This window comes from Battus philenor, unplaced genomic scaffold, assembly GCF_028537555.1.
Source record: "Battus philenor isolate CCGP_79_NKW_IND1 unplaced genomic scaffold, ilBatPhil1.0.hap1 SCAF_5, whole genome shotgun sequence".
Classification (NCBI taxonomy): domain Eukaryota; kingdom Metazoa; phylum Arthropoda; class Insecta; order Lepidoptera; family Papilionidae; genus Battus; species Battus philenor.
Window position 1 is genome coordinate 5,417,007 of NW_027181715.1, and position 27,243 is coordinate 5,444,249.

General features: G+C 30.2%; 6 protein-coding genes and 1 pseudogene across 8 annotated transcripts; 1 reads left to right on the top strand and 6 right to left on the bottom strand.

The window, feature by feature from the left end:
- Nucleotides 1–2,206: 2,206 nt before the first annotated feature.
- Nucleotides 2,207–3,197, bottom strand: LOC137929794 (DNA-3-methyladenine glycosylase 1-like). The gene has a single exon (XM_068772899.1). It carries the CDS (start codon nt 2,939–2,941, stop codon nt 2,333–2,335), a length of 609 nt encoding a protein of 202 aa, XP_068629000.1. The 5' UTR covers nt 2,942–3,197; the 3' UTR covers nt 2,207–2,332.
- Nucleotides 3,198–4,656: 1,459 nt separating this feature from the next.
- Nucleotides 4,657–6,375, bottom strand: LOC137929845 (uncharacterized; annotated as a pseudogene).
- Nucleotides 6,376–7,973: 1,598 nt separating this feature from the next.
- Nucleotides 7,974–8,578, top strand: awd (nucleoside diphosphate kinase). The gene has a single exon (XM_068772392.1). It carries the CDS (start codon nt 8,080–8,082, stop codon nt 8,539–8,541), a length of 462 nt encoding a protein of 153 aa, XP_068628493.1. The 5' UTR covers nt 7,974–8,079; the 3' UTR covers nt 8,542–8,578.
- Nucleotides 8,579–9,612: 1,034 nt separating this feature from the next.
- LOC137929641 (transcription factor Clamp-like) lies at nt 9,613–18,687 on the bottom strand. 2 transcript variants are annotated; one of them, XM_068772686.1, is made up of 11 exons: nt 18,581–18,687; nt 18,000–18,168; nt 17,526–17,835; nt 16,846–16,971; nt 15,735–15,881; nt 14,224–14,361; nt 13,059–13,362; nt 12,101–12,191; nt 11,539–11,615; nt 10,921–11,078; nt 9,613–10,419 (listed from the first exon to the last, which is right to left on the bottom strand). In XM_068772686.1, exons 2-11 carry the CDS (start codon nt 18,129–18,131, stop codon nt 10,283–10,285), a joined length of 1,620 nt encoding a protein of 539 aa, XP_068628787.1. In that variant the 5' UTR covers nt 18,132–18,168; nt 18,581–18,687; the 3' UTR covers nt 9,613–10,282. The 2 variants fall into 2 exon arrangements, with proteins under 2 accessions (XP_068628787.1, XP_068628788.1); XM_068772687.1 differs by lacking the exon at nt 18,581–18,687 and having other exon boundaries at nt 18,000–18,437.
- Nucleotides 18,688–20,329: 1,642 nt separating this feature from the next.
- On the bottom strand, nt 20,330–22,358 carry LOC137929642 (cyclic GMP-AMP synthase-like receptor). The gene is made up of 2 exons (XM_068772688.1): nt 22,137–22,358; nt 20,330–21,506 (listed from the first exon to the last, which is right to left on the bottom strand). Exons 1-2 carry the CDS (start codon nt 22,187–22,189, stop codon nt 20,330–20,332), a joined length of 1,230 nt encoding a protein of 409 aa, XP_068628789.1. The 5' UTR covers nt 22,190–22,358.
- LOC137929644 (general transcription factor 3C polypeptide 6) lies at nt 21,429–25,675 on the bottom strand. 2 transcript variants are annotated; one of them, XM_068772691.1, is made up of 4 exons: nt 25,319–25,675; nt 25,014–25,184; nt 24,234–24,430; nt 21,429–21,505 (listed from the first exon to the last, which is right to left on the bottom strand). In XM_068772691.1, exons 1-3 carry the CDS (start codon nt 25,467–25,469, stop codon nt 24,279–24,281), a joined length of 474 nt encoding a protein of 157 aa, XP_068628792.1. In that variant the 5' UTR covers nt 25,470–25,675; the 3' UTR covers nt 21,429–21,505; nt 24,234–24,278. The 2 variants fall into 2 exon arrangements, with proteins under 2 accessions (XP_068628792.1, XP_068628791.1); XM_068772690.1 differs by lacking the exon at nt 21,429–21,505 and having other exon boundaries at nt 23,665–24,430.
- Nucleotides 25,676–26,391: 716 nt separating this feature from the next.
- Nucleotides 26,392–27,172, bottom strand: mbf1 (multiprotein bridging factor 1). The gene has a single exon (XM_068772692.1). It carries the CDS (start codon nt 27,063–27,065, stop codon nt 26,625–26,627), a length of 441 nt encoding a protein of 146 aa, XP_068628793.1. The 5' UTR covers nt 27,066–27,172; the 3' UTR covers nt 26,392–26,624.
- Between the last annotated feature and the right edge of the window lie 71 nt (nt 27,173–27,243).

The following is a 27,243-nucleotide window of genomic DNA, read 5'->3' on the forward strand; positions in this document are numbered from 1 at the left end:
GATAAGCCGGACACAGTGATCTTGAAAAATCCAATTTACTTTTAAGTAACATTGTGATCATCATTCCTCACTTAATTTTGGGGTACGGAACTTTGTTAAGGAAAAGATGGGAAAAGACTAAAAAAACTAGGAAACGATCTTCTCGACCCACTGTGTGGTGTGCTTTATATTTCTCTAACAACTTGAACTTAATCTTCAACAACTGTATGCACCCCTAGAAATGCAGATCCGATCGATTCAGTTTTTGCGGATACTCTCGAACTTTAATCGTATTTAACCAATATGTCAAGGATACAGCAAATTTATGAAGAAAAATTCAACCTCGATAATCCCCCATTCGAAAGTTTTAATTTACAAATAATAAGAGCAGAAATCTGTCACTAGAACTGTTAGTATTTAGCTTAATAGTAAAAATAAATTGTATGAATGACTTGGTCGTGGTTTTTTGAAAGAAAAATAACAAAAGCAGTTTTTTCTATGAACACTATCAAAAGTAATAAAAACGGGGGTCCGGTATAGTCCAAATTTTAAAAAAATAGAAGGATCGTAATTTGCCATCTTAAAACTAAAGGTACTCAAAAAAATTGAAAATGAATGATTTTAACATGGCATATTTTTTTAAGAAGCAAAAGGTTGTTGTAGATTCAACTTAGTATTTCTAAAGTGGAAAGAGATTCTCTGTCTAGATTAACACTTACGGAATGCCATTACAGAATGTTAGTTTTTTTTGTCAAAGATACATGGTTGCGGGCATAATATCATGAAAAGTTCCCACAGACGCTCGGCGCAAAGGTTATCGTCCAGTTGCACTTCAGCCGTTGCCCGAAGTCTGTCATTTGTTAACTAGACTATTATCTTGGCGATGGTCGGGATTCACTGGTTAGCAAACGGCAAATCCTTATGAATTTTTTCTCTATTAATATTATCGATCAATTACTGCATAATCCTTTATGAATTAGAGCTTTACATGGGTTTTCCAGACTAACACCAGTAAACAAATAAACTATTTGTGAGGATAATTAGGTGATCTTGAGAAATACACAATTGTTAGAAATAAATTAGGGTAAATTGTCGTCAAGAATGGTGGTTGGATTAGAATCGTCATTGGAATTAAATCAATATTTTTTTACCTGACTCTGCTGACCAAATGGTATTAGCAGTTCCGCGGGTGTGAGGAGGCAGGGTGCTGAGGGCGCATCGCCTAACACCTCTTTTATGTTGGCAAAGCTCGAGGGCTTCCTAGGAAGCCTCGGCACGAGTCGCTACATACTACAATTTCACCGGATTGGGAGGCCGCCGAGCTTCTAGATCGCTTCGGTGAACTCCCTTTAAAGTGATTAGGCTCCAGGATCTCTGGTAGAGCACCTCGACATAGGCTGTCACTCGTCTAAACTGGGATTTTCAACTTTGTATGCAACAAGAAATAAATTAGAAAAGTGAATTTAGTAATGCCAGTAAAAAGAAACCATAATTTGTGGTCAATTGTTTCTACTGACCTTTATTTCAAAATACTAATATTATATGGTTCTACTCTGGTCATGTTATATAGTCTGCACTTACACCTCTTTAACTAGTTGGCTATATTGCCCTTTTAGTATGCTTTACACATATATAAGTTGTTCAAGAGTTCCTAATCAAGTCAATGTTATTAGATATCATTCAAAATAGTCTGCACTTACACCTCTTTAACTAGTTGGCTATATTGCCCTTTTAGTATGCTTTACACATATATAAGTTGTTCAAGAGTTCCTAATCAAGTCAATGTTATTAGATATCATTCAAAATAGAATGCTAAATACATTTAAAGTACTATCCCATGTTGGATGTGTCTTTGCGCCTGATCTCTCTATAAGGTTTTCATCTGAGTAACAATATAGAGCTAGCCAGCCTACCAATCCTGTCAAATTAATAACATAATGGCCTAGATCAGTCTGTAATCAATGGAGGACATTGATCCTTTAGCACTTTGCATTTTCAAACCTGATAAATTGTTAATGCCAATTGGTAATCAAAATTTGTCAAGGTCAAAAACTAGCTTTGAAAAAAAAAAAACTATCCAATTTTTATTTTATTACTTTTTTTTTGTACCTTAGATTACTGTACAAAATGTTTATAAAAGTATGGATAAAATTAGTTTTCACTTTTTTTAAATAATGAATAACATCACATTTTCAATCAAATTTATACAGACATGTGTTAAATTAATTTCACATGTTTAGCAGTAATAATTACAGATAATACTTTTTTTATCATTCAAAAAAACTCCAAAACATCACAACCTTTTTTGTTTAGTTAACACTATGAATACAATTCTGGTTGATAAAAATTATCTTTACTGTTTATTATTTATGTTGCGACAAACACAACTTACAATATGATCATTTACAAGACCACATGCTTGCATGAAAGCATAGCAAGTAGTGGAGCCAATAAACTTAAATCCTCTTTTTTTAAGAGCTTTAGAAAGTGCTTTAGATATTTCTGTTTCAGTTGGAATATCACTAGTATTTTTCCAGTTGTTAACTATAGGCTTATGATCTACAAAACTCCAAATAAAATCTGAAAAATCTTCTCCATTACTTTCCATTATTCTATAGAAATTTGAATTACTTATTATAGCCTTTAACTTCCCCTTATGCCGTACAACTCCCTCAGGTTCGTTTAATAATTTCATAACATCCTTTTCAGACATTTTAGAAATTTCATGTGGATTGAAGTAATAGAATGACTCCCGATACTTTTTTCGCTTTTTCAATATTGTTATCCAAGATAAGCCAGCTTGTTGGCCTTCCAAACATAACATTTCAAAAAGTTGAAAATTCTTGAATTCTGGAATACCCCATTCCGTATCATGATATTTAATATAAAGGGGATCTTTAGTTACCCAACCACACCTGACATATTCATCTTCAAATATTTTAAAACGTTTTGTAGCAGACATAACTTGTAAGGTTAGATAATTACTTAATTACAATTACATTTCACAGCCATAAACGTTCATATATTCGTGCAAGTGTAATATAAAATAAAAGTGTATTTCTCATCAAAACAAATTATTAAATTTAATTTGTTTTCGTCTTCAATAATCTGTTGAATTCTCTGTCATTTTCATACTATGAAAAATTACGAAAAACTTCAAATGCTTACTTCAATCGCAATCATTATTTATAATAAATAGAAAGCGAGTTCGTAATATTAACGACATTCCTAATAAATGATCCTGAACTGTTCCCACTAAGTATTTGACAACTCAGTCTGTTTTTTAATCTTCGAGACCAAATTGACACATGTTGTCTTTTTTGACACAATGTCAAATTTATAGTCATACTGATTTTGTATAGTGTTGTGCCTACGACACCGGTTCGTTGAAACGCAATCTTTTTATCTTTATTAGATATAGATTTTAAAAATTATAGGTTTACTATGCTAAAACGGCAGTAATTATGTATTTTATTTATATTATGCCTAAATTTTAGTAATTGAATACGGAAACTATTAATTTTACCAAGCACTAGACCTCATTTCCTTGTACTTTATTCGTCCTGAAAACCGTTTTCTTATGTGTTAGTTGTGTTTATTTTAAATATACTTATACAATATAATAAATATATAATAATAATACAATATCAAGTATTGTTATATTTCTGCCGAGTTTGTTTCTGTTATTTTCTAATTTTGAGGTCTTGTCATGTTTTTTCTAATTCGTTGAACAATTCATACTAAATGATTAGTCTTTCACTTCGTAACATCGGCATGATAAAAGTCAATATGATAAACACAAACTATAAATTAGACGAGATGATGTTCAGAGAAATTTCCTAATGTATACTGTATATACTGAAAAGAAAACAGAATTTGCACTTAAGGCGCTAAAAAATATTTCAGAGCTATATCTACAGAGTATTGAAGGAGCACAAAGAGAATAATAATTTTAGCAATGAATAATTAACAAAAAAATTAGACACGTAATGGTCACATATTATTAGCAAGTCACACAAATTACGTCGCTACACAATACAGTACACTACACACTTTCCAATATGAATAGAGTTTTTTATAATACTTTTGATATATGGGTATCAAGAAGACATTTTTTAATCAATGATGGTGCAAATCTCAGATTGACTCATGCTAAAGTTATGTTGTATGTAATCACAAGGTATAATCGATAATGAGAGTTTTCACTGCCATGCAAAATCATTTGATTCTCTACTGCCCAGAACTGACAAGTCTAAACCAAGAATTAAAGAATGAAATGATGAACAATAATGATGTATATTTTTCCTGATCCTGTTAGATCATACTATTTCAACAACTGGGCAATTTTTTTAAAACTCGGTTGAAAAGTATGTATTCCTTATAGTTAGCCAATCGAACTCACCTCAACGTAGCTGTAACAGCCTACAAGGTTATTACCGTCGACTGCAGCAAGAAGAAAAGAGTGTAAATTTATCCAATAATTGCAGCCTAAAATTTTCATTCTCCATAATCTTCAGAATTGTTTTTTAAACTATGTTAGGTTAACAATAAAAGAGAACTTACAACTACTTGTCTCAGTTATTTGATGAAAAAAGTTACACAGATATGCGTTTATGTAAACTCACCAAGTAACAGTTAGTTATTACAATTACATAAAACTATACTAAAACCCTTTGTAGTATATATATTAACTATTTATTAACATTAAAGTAAAAGTGCCTGTGTAATGTGTATACGCAAATTTGTTCTAATCGTATAAACTCGGCGTATTAATATTTAGGTAACCAGTACAAAGTAACCATTTTGGTCCGCCATATATTCTTGCTAATTTAGATTGATGATTGCACCTATGTGGTTTGATGTAACGTCTAGTTTGTGCACCGTGCATTACGTTTTTGAGTAAGTTTATATTTGTGTTGCGGACTGCACCCTCTGCTAGCTGTTGTAGAAGTGGAACATATTCTGGTTTAGACAGCTCATTAGAAATTCTTGTCATCTGTAAATAACAATCATATAAAAGATTTTGAATATTTTTTTCCTAAATTGTTATTATTTCATAAATACTCACAACTATTTTCAATTGGGTATCTGATAATGGTGTTGCAATGGGGCCAAGTAATAAAACGCTGCTATTTTTTTCAAGACTTTCCGGATCGACAGATATAAGTTCTTCACTAACATTGCTTCTTATTTCTTCATTAATTATCAAAAACATGTACTCACTGGAGAACTGGGAAGATTTTAAATCGGTAACAAAATGTTTTGAAATGGGAGCATGTGGTATAAATTGATTTAAATAATTGTCTTTTTGTCGTCTTTTTTTGTCTGATTTTTTGCAACACAGTGTTTTAAGTTGGGCAACTAAAACATCAAAAAGTAATTTTTTTTTCTCATCATCTTCTTCACTGTTTTCGTCTACTTGTGGCCGACTATACAGTAGATTATTAAGTTTCTGTAGTGCTGCGTAGTTAACCTCATTATTTACATGATATGGATCCACTTCTTTATTTTCAAGTCTAAAGTAAGCGGGTTGTGGCTTATCCTTTACGCCTATTGAACGAAATCTGTTTTTTATTTTTTTCTGTGTTTCAAACGCATTATTCACGATATTGCTTACTTTAGTCTGATCAACGTCTGATATTTTGTTGCCCTCTTTAGGTGTATTTCCAACGGCTAATTTGATGATATCACTCAAATAATATTCATTCTTTGCAGGCTGTTCATTTAACAATTTAATTAGCTGCTCATCTGATAATTTCGACAGAAGATATGTGGCATCGTTATCTGTTGAGTAAATTAAAAAAAGTTTTATCTATTTAAAAAAAAAATTAAATTATGTTAGCATGTCAATCATATTACATCTTACCGACGTTTTTTATCAATGTTGTTTTTGGTAAATCTTGTTCATTAGGTACATAAGATTTAGCCGATATTAGATCCGCAACTTCAGTATCTGATTCACTGTTATCCATAAAATACGCATGACCATTCATCACAGACATGGAACGCACGGCGTGAACCTAAAAATTCTTTTGATAATTGTTTTCTTTATATAGCCTATAAACTTCATTTATATAATAGCTTAGGATTATAATGCTTTCTAGTCACCAGGCAGATACAATTAACAAATCAGTTATGTTAAAATAAAATTCCTTTATCTTTCAGTTTTCAAAATTATAATTTAATGTTACATTACAGCTATCCGTGAATAGCTGGGTATATAAATTTATAAATTCAAAGTATTTTCTAAAACAGTGTTTAATTTTACTACAGAAATATTAACTTACCCAATAGAAAATTATCTGAATTCTGTAATGAAAATATGATAACATTGTGCACTACTATTAGGTTTGATCACAATACTGAATTTAATTTCGCGGTTGAATGTCGGCTCATTATTCTGTCAAGGAACAATAATATTGTCTTATAGCTTACGGAAGTTATAATGAACAAGCGCTCGTAAAATTTTGTTGTTAATTGCGATAAGAACTAGTGGTCGATTTACAATCATTTCTAATACATATCGTAGACTATCCTTAATATGATGTACGTTGTTATGTTTCTCTCTTTTTTTAATTATATATATGTTGCATTTTAAGATACCTTTATAATTTAGTGTTGAGAAGTATTTAATAAATCAACTGATTCCCTTGATTTTTGAATGGTTCAACAAAGAGAAAAAATTTTTTGGCGGGAAAAGTGACATTGTTTTTATACAGCCAATTTGATTTGTGCAAATCTACGATCACAATGTCTATTAGGATTCCTCATCTTTATTTATTTTGCAATTCATAGGTTATACTAAATTGTGTTAATTTTTTGGATTTGTTTAGTTGGGTTAAAAAAACAAAATGACGTTGTATTTCGTACGAAAAACAGACAATTATACAGCTGGTTTAATAATTTATTTTTAATATTATCAACAACAAAACAAAGCTAAGTATGCGTCTAACGGTTGACGTAATGATTATGATGAACATTTCTCTCCTATGATTCGTTGATTAAACGAACACTCTTCTTTCTTCTTCGTCTTTCACTAGGTAACAGCTCCACAACAGCGACCCAGGTCTCCTAGGATGTGTATTTTTTTTTACTTTTTTTATCTTTTATTTTTTCGAGCACCTGCAAGGTATTACAGAAACTTTAAAAAAACCAGTCAAGGGACACGGGGTTAATTTTTTTATAAATATGTTGATATATTTATAAATATGTTACATATGTTATGCAAACAAATAGGCCCCATGATTTTATGTGCATATTTATATGTTACCGTAATCCACAGAAATTTTAAATTTTAGTGATAATTGTAGTTAATAAAAAATAAAGTTAATTTGGCTATATTATATCATTCTTAGAGTCAATCAATGGTGCAAAAATAGGAACAAAATATGAAACAGTTAATTCTGTTTAGCCCTGTGACCGTCGAAGCTTTAATAGCCCCACAAGGCTCACAGAGTCAACTTCAAACAGAAACTAAAGCTACCCTTAGATAAATGCTACAAGTTTTACAAAATTACTGAGAAATTCCCAGAAAATATTACAACAATGACTACTTTCTTCGTTACTTTACGTTATATTTCTAGAGAGATAACATAATATCATAGAACATAAATCAACTTTTTTTAAATTTATAACTATTGCAATCTAGTTATAACTAGATTACAGGACTTTTTCATTTTAACGTACATTAAATAAAGTTTACCACATTAGAAACGTTAAGAGTAATGAAATTTTACTATTTGAACATATATTATTTCTTATTTACAAAACTATTTTCTTTTACTATCGTCAAAACTCGCTTTGCGCTATGTAAATATTATCTTAGCGAGATATTACTGGCATTTGATAAATAAAATCAAGTAAACATAGTAATTTCCTTAGTTTTCATTTTCAGATAATTATCACTTGTTAAATTTTATTGGATTCGGTACAGGTTATTGATTTTTTTAATGTAATGTTTGATGGCAACCCCTGCCAATGAGCTCTTCGGTGAGATAAGCCTCTCCTTTCTTTTGTCTGTGATCGTCGGTAACGACACGCCGCATTCGCCTTATAATAACCGTGAATTTGTTCATCTAACCTTAAGAGTAATATAAAATCATGGCTGAACCACGCGAAAGAACCTTTATTATGGTTAAACCAGACGGTGTTCAACGTGGTCTTGTTGGCACTATTATTAAACGCTTTGAAAAGAAAGGATTCAAGTTGGTTGCTCTGAAATTTGTGTGGCCATCTGAAGAACTTCTACAAAACCATTACAGTGACTTGTCGTCGAGACCTTTCTTCCCAGGACTTGTGAAGTACATGAGTTCCGGTCCCGTTGTTCCAATGGTATGGGAAGGACTTAATGTCGTCAAGACTGGTCGCCAAATGTTGGGTGCTACAAACCCTGCCGACTCCCAACCCGGCACGATCCGCGGTGACCTCTGCATTCAGGTCGGCCGTAATATCATTCACGGCTCTGATAGTGTTGAATCTGCTAATAAGGAAATCGGTTTATGGTTTACTGAAAAGGAACTTGTTGGATGGACACCAGCTGCTGAAAACTGGGTTTACGAATAAAATTATTTGGTAGAATACAATAAATAAATTTAAATTATTTGCATTTTTATTTAAATTTTAATACCTTCACTCCTCAATCAATTTTTCTCGTAAGCACTTTATAACAGTAAGAAATTTAATTCTATAATCTAACGATATTCGTTTTCCAATTTTTGTTAACAATTCTTTTATAAAGATTTCATATTTTCATAACTTTTTTTGTAAGTAGTAGTTCTTCAAATAAAATTATAAAACTATTTCAAATCTTATTAGGGATAGAACTAATTGTTGGATATAAATATAAATATACATGTCGCTATAAATAATTGCAATTTTTCCTTTTTTATATATAATATCCTCTACTCCTTTTGTTGTTTAACCACAGACTTGTCTGCTTTGTCAAATCTAGTGAAAGACGGCAGGAAGACGTTGGCTTCTGTAGATTTTCAATACGACCGGTTGGAAACCGCCTATATTCGACGTCTTCCTGCGACCTTAAGGTCGTCTGTCCAACTTGCGAACGGATGTTCTACGCTGCGGTACATAGATTTATGTAGCACGCCAATCCTACCGATAACTTATTGACCATTTGAACAGTAATCAATCTGTTATAGGCGGTTTATAGCATTTCTCTAAAGGTTTTTTGTAAAAATAAAAAGTAGGTAAATTGGTAATTATAATTTTTTCAAAAAATGTGTAACATCATTACCATTTTTTTGGCTAACATGATGTTTTATCAAAACCAATGAAGAATAAATCAGTCTGTGATATATTTCTTTTACCAAAATTTTAGTAGCCATGATTTTTCCACCCTTTTCTCGCAAAAAACGTCTATAAATATGCTAGACGCATTAAATTTCTATCTTACTATATTTATCAAGAGGTAATTTTTTTTTCAGACTTCAATTAGACTAAACATTTTTGCTATCAAACATGAAAGATACTAGTGTTTTTTTGATAATAAATGTAAATTGATGTCTACCTTGTGACACTGTGACTAAATTACAATGTTAGAAATCAAACCCATAAAGAGGAACAATACTTGATTAATACACATTTGTTAAATGTAATAAAACACAACACTTCTTAACCACTTTTGCTATGATATAATTTCACAATTAAAAATTCTTAATCTAACTTATAAAATGCATCATTTTGATGCAGCAGCTTTGCTTTTGGATGAGTTGTGCCCACAAAATACTTTATTTATTTTAATTTCTATATAAACAAAAAAATACAGTTTCGCATAAATTATTTTAAATAAAACAGTTATTAGTGACATCAACCCATCCATTATAAATAACCTTAGATCATAAGTCATAAGATATGCTAAATAACTAAATCACATTTAGATTTCTAGTGTCACGCCCATTTCATATATTTACAAGTGTGAGAGATTTTCGTAACAGCTAATTACAATGCATTATGTCAGCGTCAATATAAGAGTTATATTCTTGTTTACATTTACTGGGCTAAATGTTAAAGCTTGTTGAAAAAAAGATAATACTATGATGCCCTGCAAGTGCTGAATTACAATGTCATTTAAAATACATTGTTCCTTGGATATCAACTCACACCTTAAATATAATGGCAGTGTCAGCTGAACATGCTTACTTTATTTTGCATGTTAAGTAAACCATTAAGTAACAACTTTCAAGGACCCTTAACAACAAATATTTACATCTGTCTCTACAACATGAATGATACTAGTTAGCCTTTTACATTTGAGGGTGGGTAATAAAAATTGTTACAAGTACTAGGCTCAAAGTGTTTGTTCTGGGCGGATTTCTATTTCAACTGTAGGCTGCATGGTTTGCTGTTCACTGCTCTGCTGTTGGCTCGCTTGCTGCTGCTCTTGTTGATTTAACTGTACTCGTGATGGTAATGGAGCAGTTTGGCCTGTATAAAAGTTCAAAGGATTATTTTAATAATCTAGCAAAAGTATCATTTTTGATATTTGTTTTTGATGTACAAAAAAATACAAGACATGCAAAAACAAATTCTGTGTACCTAAGGAGAAGAATCCATTGAGTTAGAAAATCATTCTATGGACAATATAAACTTTTACAATCAGATCCCATAATACGCTCAGAATGCTTCAACATTGCTAGATTAAAAAAAAATACCAAATGTTTTTGTGGTAAGGGGTACTACACTGTAAATGAATTTATAAAAGAAAGCACACTGCGCAAATGATGTTTTTGCCTCCAAATTTTTTCAATGCTTATTTAATATATAATTTTTATTATATTAAAAATACATAGTCCAACTGAGCCTCATTCGTCTGTTTTCCTCAGGTCTAAAGAATTTGATCCAAACAGGTGGTGGACATAGTTTAATAATTTTGGAATTTCTATATTATGCAAATGTAGAACAAGCTTCAGTTAAGTCTTCACTTACCATATTTATCATGTATTCCTCTATGCCTCTTGAGCGCAAATCGATCCGCAAAGGCAGCGGAACAGATGTCACACTTAAATGGCTTCTCACCAGAGTGAACCTTAGCATGATTCTTTAGATGTGCAGCTTGGCTAAAGGCTGATCCGCAGGTTTCACATCTGAACAAAATTGTTAAATCAACCAAATAGTTACGGTTAGTAATAATATTTAAATAAATGTATAAATGGCAGTGTCTGATGTACTAATTTTACATCTCAACAGTTTGTATTGAAGGTTGTATTAAAAACTGTAAAAAGCTGTATCGGTAGGTATGACACACAGTATGTTAAGTAATTAAATTGTGATAATGATCTACCAGCTAGTGTTTGAAGGAAATAATTGCTGGTGGGGTATTCAGTCCTAATTTTTTTATTTATAAATATATTTGTTATATGATTTGTAAATCATAAAAACAATGTGGAGAAGATAATTTACAAAACCATTTTACTCTTATCATATATTACTAATAACAGATTAAAAATATGTGTGTTTTAATGTTAAAAATGTATGTTTTAAAGTTAAACCTTAAAAAATTATAATAGTAATGGGATTAACTTGACAAGATAAAGATATACTGACTTATAGGGTTTCTCCCCTGTGTGAATGCGTCGATGATTCCATAACGTTGCATGTCGCGCGAAACCTTTGTCGCACACCTTTAAAAAAAATTTAAATTAAGTTACTGTGATCTAGAATACAAAAAATATAGATTTTTTAAACACTTTTTAATTGTTTTTTTTGCGCTACCGCTGCCCCTGTACCGCGTCTTAGGTATACGCGCGGAGAGATGGAGGGAGTACCAGCCGCTCCGTTCCTACAGTCCGACTTGAACGCTCGCACAGCTGACATTCATGTTCTTTTTTTTTGTCCCCCTCTTTGCCTCGCTTCCATTAAGCATGTTACAGCGGATTCGGTACGGTACCACTATAGTAATAGTTTAACAAATCTTTAACATTTGTGCCCATCGGTTTACAGAATCAAATTTCACCTATGATGAGTATTAGGTGAATATTTTATCATGTGACCATTACTTGAAACAAATAATATCCATGTAAAATATTTAGGATAAGTAATAATTTTTTTTATTTAGAATAAATCATATTAAGTTAAAAAATATAATAAATAATTTCATGACATTCACCTCACAAACATAAGGCTTTTCTCCAGAATGTGTTCTTTCATGATTTTTCAAATGCGGAGATTGAGAAAATTGCATACCACATGTACTGCATCTGTAAAATAATAAATGCTTCCTGAGACATAATCAACATTGAGTAAACTGCTGTTAAAAGGATTGTTGATATAACTTTATTTAATCAAAGCATCATCAAATAATTGCACTAAAAGGTTGTACCATATTTATGATTTTTTTATATTCAATAAGCAGCAAATGTGTCATACACGTTAAAACAAGTGAAATTACATGATTAAAATAATAAATATTTAATGGAATCAGGCGTTACCTCGCGGAAGTCCATCCTAAGCAAGAAAAGGACCAATATTTAGCCACTTCCGCACATGCAGTGGGAGTGATGCAACACAAAGTCACTTGTGTTGACTCTGTATTTGGCACTAATCGGTGTAACATAACTCCTGAAGATGCCCCGTGGAGAGGTGAAACACGTGTTGAGTGATTTGGCGGTGGCGGTTGTGTGATTCGCATTGTTTGCCGCATACGCATTTATCAGCGGGCTGGCGGGCAGTGCATTTTATTGCATGACTACCACTGCATGTGCGAAAGTGGCTAAATATTGGTCCTTTTTTTGCTTAAAATAATAAAATGTAATAAATATTTATCTATTTTGTGAAGGAACAATCTACTTTTGGTAAATCAGTATTGACAAATAAAAATGTATATATTTTTTAAAAATTGTACAATGGTGATATAATGATATAATCATACAAATATAAGACTATTACTAAAAACAGTGTGATATTATACAGGAAGTTAAAGTGCATTTCATTTAAAGTAACAGAAAATTCTTTTTGAGTTGTAAGTTGTATTTTAAACAGTTTTTTTTTGTGAAGTAGTAGCTAATGTCAATAAATAAGAAAATAATGGCCACTTGACAAGATTGTTTGACTACATTACCACCAACCTATAAGGTTTCTCTCCTGTGTGGATTCTAGAATGGTTTTTAAGATAAACAGCTTTAGCAAACGCTATCCCACATATCCCACATTTGAAATTCTTCTCTCCGGAATGTAACTTTTTATGTGACCAAAGCGATGAGTATCTTGAAAAAGATCCTCCACATATATTGCAGTGAAAACGCTTATCCATGTCTGGGTTATTGTGTTTGTTCTTATTTCCACCAATGAATATTATACCAGATCCATTGCAATTTTGACATTTTGTTACAGATGCTAATGTTCTTTTCTTTACAGGATGATGTCCTGGCACTGAAAAAATCAATGAAGTTATACAGGATGACTGGCGTAAAATCTTTAATACAATGAATGTATAGATTGTTTGCTGTCAATTGATGGTACACCATATCCAAAACCCAATGGTTTTAGTAATTATAATTTTTGTAAAGATAATATTAAGAAAAATCATTTTTAAAGTTCGGATTATTGCACATTAAAATAAATTATTGGTTACAATCTGTAACTGTAGACTGTACTGTCAGAACTTATTGGCCCATCACATTCTATTAAAAAATATAATTAATGTATCATATTTGAAAATAATCACTTTACAGAATGATTGGAAATAGATGTAAAAGCTCTACAGTTTTTGGCTGACAAATGTGCTATACCATCACTCTTTCAAAGTTTCTGTACTTATAACCAATTAGTCTGTAGACACTTTCACTAACAAAGTAAAAACTTCAAACTATCACATATATAATAAAAAAGCTTTAAAGCTTTTTGCTGATAAATGAGCCTAAACCTTGTTTCTTCTATTTTTATTTATTTATTTTAAATCATAATATGTCTCAATTAAATATATGAATGATGCTACTTTGAAACTTAATCACTATTATTGCACAATACAGAAAAAGTACATTTCATTGTTTTTTTTTCTCTAATTATAATAATAATGAATGTCGTTTATTTATATAATTACATATATTAATGGATGTCAGCTGGGGCCTTAAGGTACTAGTGTGGAGACTACGGACCGACAGGTGCATTTGCATGGACAGATGACATTGCTGCTAATGACATCTGAGTAAAAGCGATGACATTATCATTGTGGTATAAAAATATAATGCAATATACATTATAAATATATATATATAAATACAATATACTTACAAGGCTTCTGGGGTTGCTGTGGTTGATGGTTGGCCTGTGTGGTTGTTAAAGAGTCTGTAGCAGCCTGCACTGTGCTTACGCCGCCCACTTCAAACTTTACATTTTCATCTGACGCCACCAATATTTGCGTTGCATTCACTGACAATTTTTAAACACTGTATTTGCAATTTAGAATGATCAATTTTACTCCATAAATTCTTGTGTATCTTAATGCTTCTGTTTTACACCAATTAGATATATGAACCTTATTTAGAGTAAAGAAAGCAATGAGGCAATACATTTTCTTGAAAATTATGATGTCTTTTAATAAAATAGTATTACTATTAAAAATTATTCCATACAAATTCTTAAGAATGGAAATAGGTTTTTATTGTAAACATTAACAAACCTGGAGAAATCATTCAGTTAATATATTGTCGGACATGAATATGTGTTTCATTTTTCCTATAATATTAAAAACAGTGGTAATGCACGAGGTTAGTTTGTTAGTTTATAAGCTTAAGAAAAGTTCACCTTTAATGCTCTACAGAGGTATACTTTGTGTATACTTTTTATTTCTAAAATACTTTAAAATTCATTGTGTGGAAGTGATTGAGACATGTACCAAATGTTTATCTTTAATTATAATAAAAATACAATAAAGTTTTATACATAATATACTTAGTCAGCCATAACCGCTGGCCCAATGCAAAATAATGTTGTACCTACATCTTTAATTTATTTTATACATTTATTGCATTTTTATGACATAGGCCAGTTTTTTATCACAAGTATCTTTATATTAGCATAAAGTAGATACAATAAAAAGCAACTTTGTAATATTTTTCAGATTATTTTTTATTGAATTTCTAAGTATTGTGATAATTATTGGGATATTTGATAATCTAATAAATGAATAAAAATTCAATCATATTATTCTTAAAATAGACCAGGTGGACTGGAGACAATCGCGGGAAATAGCTGGATGCAGGCCTAGGAATATTGATCATTATCATGATCTTTGGGGGAGGACCATGCCTTGCAATTGGCGTTAAACGGTTGACATAAAAAAATTCTTAAAATGTGAAATAAGATGTTACCCAAGTTTCGGTGAAACTTTGGAGGGTTATGAATGAAAGATATGAAGCATGATTTTAAGATGTCCTGCTTGTCATGGTTCTTCATTAAAGTCTTCCTACATACTATGAACTTCCTACATACTATGACTCTAAAAAGTATAGTTAGAAGTAAAAAACATTATTTATTTCATGATCAATAAAGATTAGTCAAAAATTTTGTTAGTTTCAACTTGTCTCTCTGTGACTATAAAATGTTTTATAATGGTAGTAATTGCAACAGTTTTATATTTTTAATGACATTTAACATACACATACATTTGTGTACATTAAATATTATATGGTTTTTACAAAAAACTATGTAAAAATTTACCTTCTTTATTAAAATCTGAAAATAATTTATACCCATTTTTTAAAATGCATTTAAATGTGTTATATTATACAATGTAGACTTACTTTGGCTATTTCTCTGCTGATCTACAGAATCTTGTGCAATGCAATCTTCACAACGTATGAGTTTAGGACCTTTCCTCTTGGGATTGGTGTTAATTGGGCCACCGCATGTTATACACTTCTGAACCTTATCAATGATAACTGGTTTAGCTGAAAAGTTATTGATAGTATTGAAAGTCAATTAGAAGATTTTTCAGGAAATTTTCTGTACATACAATTCAAAAAATAATTTTAAAAAGTTATTATTTTTTTAATTATCTATTCTGTGTGAAAAGGTAAAGGTGTATTACTAAATGCGTTGCTAAACGCCAATTTCAAGAATTGCTTAACCAGTATGACTTATTGTTAATTTCATATTTTTACTATAGAAAAAAGTAATTAAAACATAAATAGAAGACTTTTCTTGTACTATGACCCATACAAACCAGGCTAAAATAAAACACCTGAACAATACCCGGCAATAAATATTGCACATTGACCTTTGGAAAGAGACAATCGGGTAATTTCGGCTTCGTAGAGCACTATCTCTGTCCCATACTACCTATATGATGTTTTGTCAGTTGAACTTCATGCGACAAAGATAACAGTCAACAATGCCGAAATTAGACGATTGTCTCTTTCCAAAGGTTGATGTGCAATATTTATCACTGGGTACTGTACCCATCTTTGAAACATTTGAACTCTATCAAAATCTGAAAAATAATTTGAAATTGATAAAAAAAATATTGTCTACCATAAATGCATGCACTGAAAATATAACCAAACCTTAATGTAAAGGACGAAAAACAGAGTTTGTTTATATATTTCATAGATATAATAACAATAAAAACATTTATTGCATGTTTTTCTGCCCATTAAACTATGACAAGCCAATAACTTGGAATAGTACAAACTCTATCAGTTTAAGAAATTCTAAGAATGAACTAAGAAGATTTTTTTTAAAAAACAGTATTATTGAGTTACTTTGTAGAAAAAACATCTTGTAAAAACTGAAACCAGATTTAGTGTGAAATGTCTGATCTTGAAGAATTAGAGAAATCTTAATTAGCATTAGAAATTTGGTATTACCATAAACTTACAGAAAGTGGCTTGTTAAAACAATGAACCTACTTACTGTCTTGAATCTGTACATGATGTTGTTGTTGATCAGCAGGATCGGAAGAAAGAATTTGTATATGTGGAGGCATTGTCACTTCATTTGCAGTACTCACACCTGTTGCTACTACTGTTATGTTGTTATCTGTAACATCAAAACAAACATATTTACAGTTGTGCTAGTGTATCTACATGTTTGAATAAAGGCTATTTATTACTTAAATTTAATTATATTAAACAATTAAAAATAAGATGCTATTATTCTCTACATAAAATATGAACACACCAAAATATCATCAAGGTAGAAGGAAAAAGAGTTATAAATGTTTAAATCCAAAATTTATTACTGAAAATATAAATCTGAGTTTCCATCTATATACCGACTCCTCTCATCACCCTTTTTTTTTAAATAGCCCATTGAGACGAGACAAGCATCTAACAGGGTCACCCCACTTTGATTCAAAATGCCTTTTGGAAATCACCTGTGATTTTGCTGTTATTTAGTTTACAAAACAATTACATTGCTACAAGACAAGATAAGAGCAGTAATATTATGCTGACCTATTTATCTAAGTAAGAGATCAATCAAGTATTCTAATAGCTAAGAGGGTTTAATCACAAGCTGATAGATGTAGGTTAAAAATGGACATCAGAATATGACAGAAGTTAATAAAACATTGTATAATAAACAGAACATACCTGTGTCCTGTGCATGTATTCTTTTATGGGAATTCAGAAGAGTCAAATGTCCAAACATCAAACCACAAACATCACATTTAAAACTAATATTTGATATTGTATTCTGTATTCCATTTGGTGCAATCTGCATTTGATTAACAAGTGCATAATTGTAAGAGAACGGTTGAGCTATATAGCAAGTCTTATCATCACTAGTTGTAAGCTGTGCTATGTTCACACCACCGGTGACTCCACCAGCACTATTAGCCGTCCCTGTGCCAATTTTTCCTATCATATTAACGTTAGTTGTATAACAAAATGTGGGAAATTCCTGAAAAAAATTTTGACATTTAAGATAATCCCATGGTCAAATGGACAAATAAAGTTTTGTATGATAAAATAAAATTCACGGAAATAAAATAAGCAGGTGAAAATTATAATTTAAGCGATAAAAATTATATGCGAACTGCTGCTTATCAAGCTAAATAAAAATACCTGTTGTTGGGTTTGTTGTGCACTCTTTTGCTGTACATTTTCAATGTTTTTGCCTTGTGACTTTTGGGTTGGATGTTCTTGATATTGTAGGGTCGGCACGCTGCCGGCTTGCACGGTGTTTGTCGTGAACATTTTATGTTATAATTTCATCACAATGTATTTAGTTTCACTAAAAAGTTGTCAACAAAAGTTAATGTTGTAGTAATGCTTGAATATTTCAATCACGACCTGAACATGTTTACTAAAAATTTAAAAGCGCGGCTAATTGTTCACAAGAAAGAGAAACTCCAAAACATAAAGTGCGAAGGTAACGGGGAATATTTCTTATCAGTCTACTCTACTCGTAAAAGATCATTCGTTCGATGAAAGCAGTGTCTCTGAATAGCGTCGATATATGTAAGAAAAGGATGACGGACTATCTATAGACGCGCTTCGAGTAAACGACTGACGCCATTGTTATATTAACTTCTGTTATTTGACAGATAAACGCCGAGATCTCATGTATATGTGGAAATATTACACTGCTGGGTCACTCTGTTAACTATGTCTAACTGTTGTATTTTTTGTATAGTAAAAGTTACCTTCAAACGAATGGAAATGCAACATGTAAGAATTTAAATTATCTTTCTATCTCACTTTGAAATCTTCAATTCTCCATCTCACTAAATAAATGAAATGGCGATACAAATAAAATGGCGGTCAAGACAATTTCACCGAGTAGTATATTAAATGTTGCCATTATCTTCTAATGCAATATGGTATTTATTGCGTTAGGAATCCAAATAAATTTAAAAAAAAAAGCCTCTTTTCAATTTGTAATAAGTAACGACAAAGTTGGTAAGAAATTACATACTGTGAAACGTTATTCATTATAGTTAAACATGAATTATAATATTCACTGTTGATTTATAAATAAAACTATTATATATAGTGTATGTGTAAAAGTATGACACAATTAACAGAAATTACGAGATTTATTTCTTTTTGCTATTTTATTATTTCAATAGTTATACCTGATACAAAGTTAAAAATAACTAAAACACGTCTTGTAAATCAAAAAAAAATTATATAAACATAAGAATTACGACCCAATGGTACACTTAAGTTTTGAACTTTTGGTACCTCTGTTTTTAAAAATAAGTCTTTTATATATCGCATATAAAAGACATTTACATAGGAATATTTAAAACAAAATGTTTTAAATATTCCTATATAATATTACTTGATGAATGTGATCTAACTGCTGTTACAAAAGTAATCATCGTTTGGATTTCGCTTCTTTCGGCGCTAAGGAATCTCTTCGTTTCCATATTACAAATAAATAGATAAAAAGTTTGGTCTTACGACCGAAATCATGATAACTTCGTTTATCCAACTAGTACGATTTTATGTAGTCAAGACTAGCTGGCTAAAAAAAAACTACGCAAAGTAAGATTTACAAATCTTCAATAAAAATCAATCAATAATTTTTCTTTAATTATTTTTGGGTAAGCGGTAGAATATTAACACTAATGTTTAAGTTTAATTCTAATAATTGTCAATAAACTATTAAAAACAAAAAAACGTGAACTTTAAATGCCATTATAAACTTTATTCATTACTACTTCAGAAATAATAAAATTTATATTTTTTACTTGAACTTACCACCCGGTGGCGAAAATTGTAATTCATATTAGCTGTACCACCAGCAATACTAGAAAAAATATCAAGAAACTAGATACTTTACTGAAAATCAGCGTTATAGTACAGGTTGAGTTGTACCTTACTACGCAGCTGAATAATAGTTTCCATTGTAAGGATTTTTATTTTTTTATTATATATAATTTGCTTTGTAAACCAACCTTGATTCCATCTCTCTAGATCGACTTATATAAATGTACATATCTATCGGTAAACAATGCCAAGTATATTTTACCAATAAGGAATAATTCAAGATTAATTAATTCTCTAAAAAATGTGCTAAGCTAAACAAGTAACCATAGTTGTTCAAATACAAGCGAGGTTGTTTTTTAGTTTAATTTTTCATGGCACTATCAGTTAGTCATAATCTAACTTTTCTGATCCTTTTTAGAAAGAGTTTCACATCTTTTAAATAAAGGCAATGTAAAATAATTTTCTTTATGTCGAAAATAAAGTTTGCAAAACCCTTAAATTTTAAAACAAAAATATTTAAATTACTCTGCATGTTCAATTGTGGTTTCAAAAATTATGTTGTGCTATTTAAGGGGAAGTAAAATTATATTTGCAAAAATCAAATAAATAATAATAAAACATTGTATATTTACAATAATTTATTTATTACATAATTATATTTTTATACTTTACCTTTATTATTTATCTAAATGGTTGTTTGTAAAGTACTTAAAGATTATCAGGGCATTTTTTTTTCCTTTCATTTCTAATTCATTAATAATATATGTTAATCTATTTCCCCAATTTAGACAGGTGTCTCTTTTTAATTTGCCAATAAGATTGTGCTCAGGGCACCAATAATTTTTAATTATGCCTTTTAATAAAGACTCTCTAAGTACTTTTAACATATACAAAAGTAAAAATGTTAGTGATTTATTAACCCAGAAATTCTCGTTATTTGCTTCCATTTCCCATAAAAACAAAGTTTTTATGTAATAACTGGATAACTTTTTAAACCCTTGGACATCTCGAAGATGTTTTAACAATCTTAATGTGCATTTTAAATTGTGTTTATTTTTGATCAGAAACCTTTCTTGAATTGGAAATGTTAAGCGCCAACAAAATTCATCAGAAGTTGGTTTTGGAACAACAAAATACTGACTAGTTTTTGTATCTTCAACTTTCTTAAAACAAACTGTTGATTTGATAGGTATTTTAGGCAAATTAAATGCAAAAGTTGGCACTAAGTCTACATCAATAACTGTATTGTCTTCTTTAATAATAATTATTGTATTTGCTGGACCAGATCTTTTAGACTCGATATAGTAATTAATGTTATTTGACATAAGAACTCTTTTTCCATTTTTGTAAGGTAAGGATTTTAAAGTTGTGTCTATGACACTTTGCATCCAGGAATGAAATTTTAACATGGACAAACGATGATTGCTGTCGCACCATGCTTGTGTCTTAACAAATCCTTTACCGGCAGTCTCAGGAGTATTAGCTAATCGTCTGAACTCAGACGGCAAAGTTATACTTGTGTGACCACATTCTGAATTGCTTGAATCTAAAACAATTTTACAGTTATTAATTGGTATATGCAATATGATATTAATATCATATTCTGTTGGTTCTCCCACACGAAGACCATCATAGTAACTTCCTAAGTAATCCAGCCTTGGCTTCATGTTATCAAATAAGTTATCGCATGTACGCATTTTCTGAATAATACTTTGAAGAACAGAATGTAATATAAAATTATTACACTTTCTATCACTTGTCTTTAACCGTATGAACTGATCATTAAGTTTTTGCAATACTTCTTCCATTTTTAAGTGTTTCTGTTCTATTTTCCTTTGATCCTTCATTGTAATTCTGAAACATAAGACTAATATGTACTTTACATAACATTTTATTAATTTATATACATAAGAGTTTTTCCATCAATGGCTAATTTCTTTTATCTTACACTGTAATATAAAACAAAAACTAATAGCATAAGTTCTCACTAAACATGTACCCGTGGGAATGAGTATAATTCATAAAAGTAAGATCGATACGTATAACTTAATAGGGTCGAACTAAAAAAAAACCTAGTAGAGTAATATTTTTTTTTAAATCTGAATATCATGAGGATATGTCCAGGCGCCTTTATCCGTTAGCATGCAATGATACATATTCGTATCAGAATATCAGTCGTGTCAAGTGACAGCCCAAGGTGAATTCCATCTCTCCCTTCCGTCCCTTCAGCCTCCCGAGCCGAGACTCAAGAGTTAGTTACTATATTAGGCCTTAGTTATTATAAATACCACCAAAAAAGACAAATTCGATGAATGATACTGTATCACATAATTTTATGAAACACTGCACTCTTGTGTTCACCATAGTATAGTATTATCGATGGACCTTGTTTAGTCACAAAGTGCCTTAAACATGTCACAATAATTTCAACGTTACGTGATTCTTACACACTGAATTAAAAGAATATTATAATAATAATAATACACAAAAAGCGCCTGGTTGTGGTCACGTACTGATATCTTTGCTACATCTAGCATCGTTAATTTCAATATGACAGCAAAAGTTTATCCTCTACAAATCATTTATAATAAATAAATGCTACCAGTAGCTTCGCTGCTAGCTGTGGGGGATTCCCCAAGTATCATAATCGAAGTACGTCATAAACAATGTACCAGTTCAATCGAAGGATGTAAAAGTTGAAAAATAACTCTAATTATTATTTACACGGTAATAACGTTCCTTAGAAAATAGTGCAAATAAAAAAATATGCAGGAATTATATATATATATATAACTTTATCTATAAATTTAACACAATATTACTCTTAATCTATACTAGTAATAAGTTAACAACAGTATAAATTATACTGAAAATTACACTTACAAATAAAAAACTACTTTTAAATTATATTACAAGGCCTTATCACCTGACACACAATACTGAATAACTAATTCATATCAACACGTCGGTTCATATTGAATCATGATTTGGGTATTCCCCGTAAATAAGTCACATAGACATATACATGGCGTGATTTATGACGCGTAGGTGAATAAACAACCGACGCAAAACTAAAAAAAATGATTTTAAGGATTCGTTCTAGAACAAAAAAACCGTGTAAGTTTATTTATTTTTATCGATGAAGAGTATTTAAATATCGCGTAAAAAATGACTCGCATACTTTCGTTTTTTGACAATTTATTTAGGAATCTCATGAAGATAACTTTTAACTTCATATTGTTTTAGGAATTCGTTGAAACATGAGATTTTCATGAATTAAACAAATTACTTTGTCAACTGAGCGTAACGAAGGCCTGTCACGTTTTTAATAATGTTTATTTTGAATTAGTTTCAGCGAAGTAAAATTTGATATTAAAAATGTACTAAGATCGTTCAAAATAAAACTAAAAAAAATTGTATTCGTATATTTTGCTTGTAATTACCACGTAAAAATGACTCGTTTCCTTTATTAAAGAAAACCGATGTTGTTCCCCCGACATACAGATGTTAATAATCCAATAAAGTAGTTTAAGAAAGTTTACAATAAACCGAGATGAAGTATTTTATTTTTGTAGGTAGCCGTTTAGGTAAGTTTTTTTTGTCGAACAAACATGCATCAACATTCTCCACTTCAAATATGTCATACAAATTTTAATATACATACATACATACACACACACATATATATACATATATATTTACAATGTTTAATTTTTCTCTATTGTAATTTAGTGGATGTGTTTATACTTTATTCATTGTTGTGATTGTGCGATGTGTGAAGAATTAATAAGTAATGTTCTGATGTAGATTATTATCAATGCAATTCAAATTCAATATGCATATATTCTGTTCTGATCATTTTATTAAATAAAAAAAATATTATATGCCAAAAATAAGTAAAGCCTGTAAAATCTAAAAACCGTTATAAAAATTACATTAGTTAGCAAAGATTATATTAGTTTTAGAAAAAAATAACCATTTTATGTCAAAAGTTTTTAATAGAGTATTCATATTTACACAAAAGATTACAGCATAGATATATAACATATATTACTTGTAAAAATGTATACTTTTAGTTTTCCCTGACAATTCTTGTTTTTATTCATAGAGAAAAATTAGTACATTAGCAGTTTGCTATGAATTGATTATACTGACATTTAAATTATAAAAATTTAACTGGTTTATTTAGTGTTGTTGCAATCATAGAAAATGTGTGGACTCCAATGGTAGTACCAACTGGTGTAGATTTTCAAAGGGACAGTAGTGTAACCAAAGATAAATCAACAGTGTTATAAAATGCCTGTTTTTATGAAAATACATTTTACTTAGTTATTTGAATAAATGTTGAATTTTTAATTTTTCAATTATTTATTGTAAAATGGGGCATTGGTTAAATTTCTTGTAGAAGATCTATTAAATTTTAAGAAACTATATGATAGATCAATCATTGTGCAAAGTTAATAAGCATTATGCTTATCTTAGTAGCCCTAGTATGCTCTGAATGATAACACAAATTCATATGTATTGATTCTGTAAATTTGTGATTTTTTAACATAAATATCTAATTTGAAATAATACAGATCTTTAGTTTACCATAAATCTTAATAATGATATCACCCACACCAGCTATGGATTGTTTTCTGGTGTTGCATTACTTTCATCATGTTCCTTTCTGTCCTTCTTAAATATTTCCAATGCTTCTTGTAAAGTATTGAAGGTCACTGGTTCTATAGGATCAACTGATTGTGACTTTTGCATTTGGTTTTGTATATTAGAATCTGTTGATTAATATTAATATTAAAAATAATTCAAACCAGACATGTTCATTTTTCTCAAATGAGTTTAGTGTTGTTGGTCACAAAATCATAGGTATCAAATCCTGATTTCTGGCAGGCATATGAATTTTTTAAATGATAAATAATACTGTTTACAGACTAACTATTGAGGCAGAAAAGCAAAGTCCTACAGCCAAAGACTGCTGCAGTCTCCAGCACAATATGGTATCTGTTGTAATTATTACAAAACTACTAATTTAGACATATTTTCCATTGATAAAGAGAAATTATAATTCTTTTAATATTCAATTGCTCACAAATTGTGACACTAAAGTATTGTTGGTGTTTGGAGGGATACATGATTGAATCTATTATCAACTTGGAAGAAATGTATCATGAGATCTTAAGAGATTTTAAGCCATAAATTATGAATGCAAGTAACATCTGGCCTGTGTCCATTTGATAAATTATGGTTCATAGCTTGTCACAAAGATAAGACCTGTTACAAGTATAAAACTCGATGTTACACATATTTCACTGTTAATAAATTAAAAATATTATTACAGACTAAAGTATAAAGACCTACCAGTTCCTTCTTTAGGTGTAACATATGCATGCTCCATGGAAAGGAGCTTAGATGTTTTATACAAGTATTTCAAATTTTTCTCAGGCAATTTGTCAAATAATGGATCGTCACAGTGTGGCGAAGAATCTTCTTCAAAAAATAAATATGTCCCCAGAGGATTTTTAAAGGTACCTGTTGTAGATTTAAGAAATAAACAAATAAATATGCAATGTGTTAAGAATGAAATAATGCATGGTTTTAAAACTAAAATATTTTAGACTATTTCAGCAAGGAATTGTACTTGTGATGCATTAAAAAAATATTACCTGTGAAGAATGTATCATCCAGTTGTATAATAGGATTTTTTCTATCGATGCCTAACACATGGATATTTTTGTATTTGTCTATGTCTACAGAGTCTTTAAATTCTACAAAAACCAAAATCTCTTCTTCGGAGTCTGTCTGAGGCTCATTCATTATAAAAAACTAATACCATATATGTATACACATTAAACTGTATTGAGTAATATTTTTAGAAAAATAATAAATGGTATTATTATATAATGCTTCAGGAGCGAAGTTGGTTTTTCATATTATTGAATCACTTTTAAAATTATAACATTAAAATTAACATGCTCAAATACACTTAATTCTAGATAGAGACAAAAACAACATACACATGTACGTTCTTCCTCGCTTTAAGCTTTTGACAGCCAAATGATGCCAGCCCAAAAAATAGAAAATGTTTTGACTTTAAAAATAATAATTGTACCACTACTTAAAATATACCATTATAATTAAATGAAATCAATCTCTAATTATACTATTAAAAACTTAAACCGTTAATTTCGTACAATTATGGTAAACATTTAGTAGCTTTCCCTTATCGAACATTCTTCAATCTATACTGCATTTAATTTCATTCTTGTAATTTTATCGAATATGTAAAAATAGACTAGTCTAGGTAAAAGAAGGAATATAGGGTACAAGGGAATGGGGAAAATAACTGAACTTTTATTAAAATATTTTTTGTAGTAGTTAAAAATAAACATTTTTACTGTTAATAATTAAAGCAAATAAAATAATAAACAAAAATTTTCCTCAATTGAAAGAGTGAACGTCAGTGCAGATTTTATTACGCACATTTTTAACCAATCAAAATTCTTTGTTATAAACTTAAGTTTAACTTTTGTTAAGCGATTCAAAAATGTGTTTGGATTCTATGATGATTATTTGAGTTCAAATGTATGCTAGCGGCTAGATAATCTCATTATTTAAAGGAAAGATATTTTACTAAAAATTAATATTGACCACTTAAAATCGGTAAGAATACTCTTTAATTTTAAGATAAATCACAGTATAAGATCATAATGTACTATTATATAAATAAACATCAACATACAAATAACTATCTTTATTGCATATCACATCCAAATTCCACAGACCGTAATTATGACATTTTTTTCGAAGTGGTAACATTCGAGGCAGAATGTTCCAGAAACCAGAGAAAAATAAATGCTTACATCATATTTTAACACGATGTTAGTAATATGTAAACGAACCAACAGCAAAATGAGATATTATTATGCAATAAACAAGTCGGAGTAAAGTCTTCGCCTCCTAGGGAATCCGTTATTTTTTTCCTCCAGGAGGCTGTAATGGTTGGCCTCGTTCCTTTCCCCGTAGTTTTATACCAATCGCTCTTTCGATTTTTCCTAGAACTACATTATTTGGAATTCCTCGGCCCGCTTCGTAATCGTTTACAATTTGAGGTTTTTCACATATCTTTGTAGCCAAATCTTTTTGGCTCATACCTTTAGCTTGTCTTCCTTGCATAATAAGTTTTCCCAAATCAAGTGGTACTTTTTCATGGCGTAGCTCTTCAGTTTCTCTATCTAATTTTGCAGTATTTTTTGTGGTTACGTGCTGTTTATTAGTTCCTGCACCATATTTTTGTTGCGTGTCAACGGGTAAACCTTGACGACGTGCGGCGTTTACTGCTTGTTCGGTTTTTAATGCTGATGCTTTAGGTGGTTTCTTTCTAAGAATTGTAACAGTATCCCAGTCAGACATTTTTTATTTTGTTTGAGTAACTTGTGTTTTAACAAAGAATTATAAGCTTAGAATAATTTTCAAGAATTTTCACTTCAAGTGTGCGCTGCATGTAAGCCACAGATAAAAACTTCTTAAAATATAGCATACACATTGTTAATAACACACAGACTATAAAATTTTCTATAGATTATTAATA

Coding starts and splice junctions, on each gene's coding strand:
- LOC137929794 (XM_068772899.1), bottom strand. CDS start 2,941: ATGTCTGCTACAAAACGTTTTAAAATATTTGAAGATGAATATGTCAGG.
- awd (XM_068772392.1), top strand. CDS start 8,080: ATGGCTGAACCACGCGAAAGAACCTTTATTATGGTTAAACCAGACGGT.
- LOC137929641 (XM_068772686.1), bottom strand. CDS start 18,131: ATGTTCACGACAAACACCGTGCAAGCCGGCAGCGTGCCGACCCTACAA. Junction 16,972..17,525: donor AATACATGCACAGGACACAG/GTATGTTCTGTT, acceptor TTGATGTTACAG/ATAACAACATAACAGTAGTA. Junction 14,362..15,734: donor TCAGCAGAGAAATAGCCAAA/GTAAGTCTACAT, acceptor AAAAATTGTCAG/TGAATGCAACGCAAATATTG.
- LOC137929642 (XM_068772688.1), bottom strand. CDS start 22,189: ATGCTAGATGTAGCAAAGATATCAGTACGTGACCACAACCAGGCGCTT. Junction 21,507..22,136: donor CACAACCAGGCGCTTTTTGT/GTATTATTATTA, acceptor CTTATGTTTCAG/AATTACAATGAAGGATCAAA.
- LOC137929644 (XM_068772691.1), bottom strand. CDS start 25,469: ATGAATGAGCCTCAGACAGACTCCGAAGAAGAGATTTTGGTTTTTGTA. Junction 25,185..25,318: donor GGATGATACATTCTTCACAG/GTAATATTTTTT, acceptor AATCTACAACAG/GTACCTTTAAAAATCCTCTG. Junction 24,431..25,013: donor TACACCTAAAGAAGGAACTG/GTAGGTCTTTAT, acceptor ATTAATCAACAG/ATTCTAATATACAAAACCAA.
- mbf1 (XM_068772692.1), bottom strand. CDS start 27,065: ATGTCTGACTGGGATACTGTTACAATTCTTAGAAAGAAACCACCTAAA.